The sequence below is a fragment of the Lipophrys pholis genome (genome assembly GCF_963383615.2).
Source record: "Lipophrys pholis genome assembly, chromosome: 14".
NCBI lineage: Eukaryota > Metazoa > Chordata > Actinopteri > Blenniiformes > Blenniidae > Lipophrys > Lipophrys pholis.
The window spans coordinates 11556874-11563277 of record NC_137633.1 but is presented as its reverse complement, the minus strand read 5'-3'; the positions used below and the strand labels follow the sequence as shown (position 1 = coordinate 11563277).

General features: G+C 45.2%; 1 protein-coding gene across 2 annotated transcripts in view; it reads left to right on the top strand.

The window, feature by feature from the left end:
- The window catches only part of fndc3ba (fibronectin type III domain containing 3Ba), an 88393-nt gene that overhangs the window by 41913 nt on the left and 40076 nt on the right, over window positions 1-6404 (top strand). For both annotated transcript variants that reach the window (XM_080480947.1, XM_080480948.1), the window contains exons 4-6: window positions 2690-2766; window positions 5584-5815; window positions 5936-6107. In XM_080480947.1, coding sequence (XP_080337073.1) covers window positions 2690-2766; window positions 5584-5815; window positions 5936-6107 — 481 coding nt within the window. The remainder of the gene's footprint in view (window positions 1-2689; window positions 2767-5583; window positions 5816-5935; window positions 6108-6404) is intronic.

Genomic DNA, 6404 nt, shown 5'->3' with positions numbered 1-6404 from the left:
TAACTCTAGAAAATGACATGAGTTGCATGCACATACTCGTCACACTGTCTTAGTACGATTGTCCAGTCACAGACAAGATTACTGAAGTTATCTTGTAAAAATAAATGGAACCATTTTTTACTCATTGCTTATTCTTTTGATAATCTTGTAACTAGGAAATCTAAATAAACTACGTAAACAGTAAAAGGGTTATTGATGATGTGCAATTGACATCCATTGAGTTTTTTGATCGGTAGAGGCAATTCAGTGGACTCATAATGGCAAATGCTGATGTTCACGTTTTTAGTTAATACTGGATATCTTGTATACTAACACAATCGCTTTGGATAACTGAACGTCAAAGTGCACATGCTGACTGGCTCCTGTGGCTCAGGTACAGGGATGTCATTCAGCATTTCAGGATATGACCTCATGACTGATCCCTGACCCGACCTCTGCGGCAATCGGAAGCGGAAGAAGCAACAGATGGAAGACGAGAGCAGGGCAGAGCAAAGGGGAGCGGAGCTGGTCCTCTCCACGTTGTCTGGGATTGCTGCAGGATTAGGCAGAGGAAGTCGTGACTCTGTTTGTGGTGCTTAAAGGGTATAGCTGAAGGCAAGACCAGAGAGTGACGTTACCACAATGTGGATCAAGGACCGCACTGACTGTTTGATCATGTGCGCATTCACACACACACGGACACAATTACAACCTCTTGAATGCACACGTACAAACGCTTGATTATCCTGAGCTTTTCTAAATGGAAGTCAGTCAAATATTGAATGATTTACAGCAGTGTGTGTGTGTGTGTGTGTGAGTGAAGGGTAGCAGGACAAAGAGTGTCTTGTATCTTGGGGAGAGTTTTGGGGTGGGGGTGGGGGTGGGAGTAGTTGGGCCTGTTGGGTCCAGTCCTGGGGGCCAGGGATGGGATGTGTGTGTGTGTGTGTGTGTGTGTGTGTGTGTGTGTGTGTGTGTGTGTGTGTGTGTGTGTGTGTGTGTGTGTGTGTGTGTGTGTGTGTGTGTGTGTGTGTGTGTGTGTGTGTGTGTGTGAGCAGAGGAATGCTGCTGTTTGCTGAGTGAAGAGCACAGAGGCAGCAGCGACTGTCCAAACACACGTCTGTTTGCCAAGAGTGTGTGTGTGTGTGTGTGTGTGTGTGTGTGTGTGTGTGTGTGTGTGTGTGTATTCGGGATAGTATGCGAGCGAGAGGGAAAGTGCTCTATGAGCAGTGATGGAAAGAGAGTTAGAGGAGCTCTGTGTGTGGTGTGTGTTCTCCCCATGCTATGACCTTCTACTCAATGAGGACTTTCATATCCACTCCAGAGTCTCCGCGGTAGGGGAGCAGACGGGACTGAAAGAGGCCTGTCTCTCCATACCTGTGACCTACTCACTATACACACACTCACCCACACTGCAGACTTTGCTCAGGTTGTGTTTGTGTGTCTGTCGATGTGTGTTAACCATACTGTTGCCCGTCTGTTTGCCTGCTCAGAGGTCAGGGAGGTGGGTGGGACACGGGGAGGCTGGAGAAGATTTAATGAAGATGAGGCAACTCAGAAGGATAAAGTTAAAAAGAAGGGATTGGATGAAGTGAGTAATATTTCAAATGAAAGGAAGGAGTGAAGGATGTGAGTAATAAGCCGAAGCAAGGGAAAGCAGGGAGGCTTGTGCAGGAAAAATTCCTGGAAACAAGGATGACAGTATGGAGGTAGATGGGAAAGGGGATGAAAAGATGGAAAGAAAAGCAGGATTGGGTGAGTAAGAGCAGGAGAGTGAAGGTGTAGGAAATTACGGAGAGAAAAGTTGTTAAATGGTGGAATGTACGAAAGGATAGAAGGCGGATGGGAGGAAGAATGGAGGGAGACAGGAAATGAGGGAAGGGACCGAGGGAGGAATGAACAGAGAAGTCAGAAGTGCCACCTCACACAAATAACCGATAAAAAGCCCCTCTGTCTTCATTTCGTCACATGCATGTCGTTTTATTTTGTTCTTTATATTTGTGTGGAATAAACCTTCAAAAGAGAACTGGCATCAACATGAAGAGAAAACTTTAACGTGTGTGTGTGCTTGTGCGTGCGTGCGTGCGTGCGTGTGTGTGTGTGTGTGTGTGTGTGTGTGTGTGATTTATTCTGGAGCCAGGTCTGCTTCCAGTTGTCCCAATGGGGTCCCAATGACTTTAACAGCCGTCAGACCTCCATCACAGAAAGATGGAGGAAGAAAGAGATGGAGAGATTTGGTGGGGGAGGAGATATGGACAGTGGAAAAGTCAACATCATTTCAGTCTGCTAATTCTATTCAGATTTTCTTGCTGCTCCTTCAGAGCAGGGACTTCATTTCTTCAGGCCGTGTGGCGTCACGTGTTGCACCTCTAATCACCATCATGATGCTGCTGCTGAATCAGTGGGGCCGTGCACGAGAGATGTAGAAAATACGCACATTTACAAGGAAGTTGCCACATGTTGTGATGTCATGTATGGAGATGTGAAGGGATTCAGATTGTTTCATAATACATTCATATCCTCGTATGAGAATTCAGTGCAATGTGCTCCACATTTGTGTCTCACTAAAGGACGGCCTGCCTGTCTGGCTGTTTGTTTGCGTGTGTGTGTGTGTGTGTGTCTCTACATGTGTACTTGTGATTGATGGATGGTAATGGGAGTTTACCTAAGCTGTGTGGTGAAGTAAATAATCTTTTTTTTTTCTTCCTTGTAGGTCCTGCTGAGGTTCCCATGATGTCCCCAAATGGGTCAATCCCTCCCATCCATGTGCCTCCGGGGTACATCTCACAGGTTCGTTTATGTCTGGGATTTTCTTGAGTGTTTCCAACAAATTAACAGTCCGCCACACACACACAGTGTGATACAAAAACACGCCTCATGCAAAGCTGCTTTTAATTAACTTGTCATTTCTGTTTCTGAGCAAAAAATAAACAAACAACTCAATAAACTGAAATGTGTGAAGTCAGCAATGAGAATACTACTCTGTTTGAAGGACAAATGCATGGATTTTCTATTTAATTGAGTGTCAGTTCATTTAGTCAGTCTGTCCACAGGCTTGCTTCATTTTCTTGATGCTTGTATAATGATGTCAATCAGGTGAAGAGTCAGATCTTTAGCTATTACTGGATTTGGCAAGGTTTATGCAATGCAACATTTCCTCGATTTGACATTTTCCTGCATTTGCTGCATTTAGAGTCTGTGAATATTAAAAAGCAAACACAACATCCAGGTTTTTTGGGGTTGTTTTGTTTTTTTGCACTTTGGGTCAAAGTGGAAAATTAGGGAGTCAGGACCAATGGCTAGTTCTTCCGTTTGGTCTGGGTGCCCGCATGTCTTGCAGAAAGACCAACGAAGGTATTCCAACTATTCTCTGTTTTAGCTTCGATACCAAGGTGCCCTCCTCCCCCAGCAGAGCGCTGAGCAGGAATGTGCTGAATTTGGGGTGTTAAGGTCATTTGTGTGTGTGTGAGTGTGTGCGCTCCGTCAGATGTCCCCACAAAGTTGGAGACGTGTGGAGGGAGAGTCAACAAACTGTCCTCACTAGTAGAGTGTTGCAAACACATCTGTGGTCTGCATGTGGTGGGATTGTGTTCCTACGCCAATGGAAGTCAGGTCATTGGCTCACCGTGTTTGTGTTTGCGTGCATGTGGGTGTGTGTTAGTAGGGCCGGGGCCAAATATGAGCGGGAAACACTGTCACTCTTACATAAACAAGCTTGATAGGGCAGAAAAGCATGGGTTTTCTGGGGGGGGGGGGGGGGGGGGGGCTGCTTAAAGAAGGGATCGATGCAGAAATAGAAAAAAAGCATGTTTGCCAAAATAATTCTTGCCGTGTGTGTTCTCTGAGCTTTCTGTTACGCCTGCGTTGTAGTAGCGTGTGTGTGTGTGTGTGTGTGTGTGTGTGTGTGTGCACATGTGTATGTTTGACTTTGTGTTGGTGTGCTGGTGTCCTCAGCAGTGTGGGTATGTCGGCCAGGTCCACATGTCCTCACGCAGGGACTTTGCCCTTGTTTTCCCGTAAACACGCTTTTCTCCCCTCCTCTGCAGTAGGAGAGGGGATGAGGGGGCAGATAGGGGGCCTCCTGTTCCACCTCCTTCCCTTAGTCTCCCTTCTTAAGTTTATTTTTTTTTTTTCTCACTCGGATTAGTTCTGTAACCCTCTTCTTCCCCTCCTGGCCCTCTTTCATTCCCCTGCTTCTTTCTCTCCATGCGTTGTATTCTGACAGAGAAGTCTGTTGCTTCTCTGTTTGGGTCGGGGGATTTGGGGTGGCGTTATTCGGTGTGTGTGTGTGTGTGTCTGGCAGTGTGTCTGTTGTTGTTGTCGTTGGGGACCGGCAGATAACTTCCCCTCGCTGCAGGGAGTGTGTGTTTGCTCTTTGCTTGGAATGCAGGACTGTGAAAGTGTCTGAATAGGAAGGAATGTGCGTCTGTGTCTGTGTCCCAGTCCAGGAATGTGAAAGTGAATACATGTATGGTATCTATGTTAATTTGAAGCAGTTCTTTGGAGCTCGCCGTTATTGAACTCTGCACACCATCTGATCACAACATGGCAGCACTTGTTTTCACCGCTTTAGGAGACAACATGACCCGTTGGCACCCTGTCCCACTTGTCAAATTAATTATGCAATTATCTTGTTTATTGGACATCCCCCATTTGAAAGCCTGAGCACCTGCTCTTGCTCAAGTATTGAGCACTCAAGCGCATTTCACATCAAGAATAGGTGATTTGAATTATTTTTAGGGGTGCAAAAATTCCATCCTCACTGGCAGTGGGACTCAAACCCCAACCTCACGTCCACCCCAGAGACCAAACTGGTTTTTTGAATCATTTGACTGAAAGTAAAAGCAGCAAAATCTCATCGCATTACGCAATACGAGACTGCTTGCAGTTTATAGAACTCACATGATTTGTGGGTTTAAAGTTCAGTTTTCACAAGCTCAGATGTCTTGCGGTCATTTGGTGCTGCCAGTTCATTGTGACAATTTCAAAAACATTCAGTATTATTTATTCCCCTCATTCCCCTGCTGTATCAATGTGTGTGTGTGTGTGTGTGTGTGTAGTCATGTTGAAGTGTTATTTAATTTAGGTAGTCATGAAATTTATGATATTTTCACTTTTGTTAGCATTTTCACCACACACAAGACAAATATAGTAATAATATAGTTTTAATTATTTGCAGTGTGAAATGGGGATGATGAAAATTCAATCAAAATTCATTGAAAAGGTTCAAATAAAGAGTAATAACTCCTAGTTGCCTAAATTGCCCGCACAAAGTTTACAGAGAAACAGACCTAAACATTGAAACTTTAACTTTGTCTCAGCTTTAATGATGCGAATGTAACAAGTCTTTTGACTAACATTGAAAAGAGGTGTCATATTTGACTCAAGTTCCTTTTTTTCTCTCGATGCAGTTTCAGTTATGTTTTGAACAATTTGGATGGACTGTCAGAGTATCTGTGAGGTCATAGAAAAAGGGCAGTGATGAAGACTTGCAGGCGACTGGTGTGAGGACGGAGGATGAAGGAGACGAAGACGACCAGAAGATGAGTTCCAGAAAAGCAAAAGAATACAAGTACTAATGATGTCATGCGCTCCTCTGTCCATCAGGTGCTGGAGGACACCACGGGGGTCCGCCGAGTGGTGGTGACGCCTCAGTCTCCAGAGTGCTACCCCCCCTCTTACTCCCCAGCTCTCTCCCCCACACACCACCTGCCCCCGTACCTGGCTCACCCTCACTTCATCCCCAACTCTCACTCGTTCTACCCTCCTGTAAGCCCCGGGGAGCTGCCCCCCCACCAGTACTACCAGCACCACCTCCCACCAATGTACGGCGATCCAGGTAGGACAAGGACTTCAAACGTCGGCTTCGTTTTTAATGTCTGCCACTGTGAATCAATATAAAACTGCTCGATTCAGGAGTTTCATTCACTCATTTTCTTTCCCCTTTCCACGCCCACAGAAATTATCCCAGTTTATGGGATGTCGAACTACATAAGCAGAGAGGAGACCTACAGTAAGCCACAGCCCAAAAAGATAAAGGGGCAGAGAGAACTTGAGCGACAGAACCGACTTAATTCCCCTCCCTCCACTCTCTATAAAGGCAGTCTGGGGCCAGCACACAACGGATACAGGTAATCCCACAACCTAGAAATAAGTTCCTCCTAAATGAATGTCTTTTTCCTGATGAATTCACGAGCCACTCACATCAGTAAATTGAAAGTAAATGTGACCTAAATCCTCTCCTTGAGCTATTTGTGTGCGAGCTTCTCAGTCAAATTGAAACCGTCAGCTTGTTGCAATGTAAAACAAGTTCAAATCACTTTCTTACGTGTCACAATGTGAACTGGATATATAAAACTCCTTTTGACTTCTGAACTGAAGAAGCCTTTCCAAGGGGAGATGAAATGAAATGTCTTTTGTAACTTGAT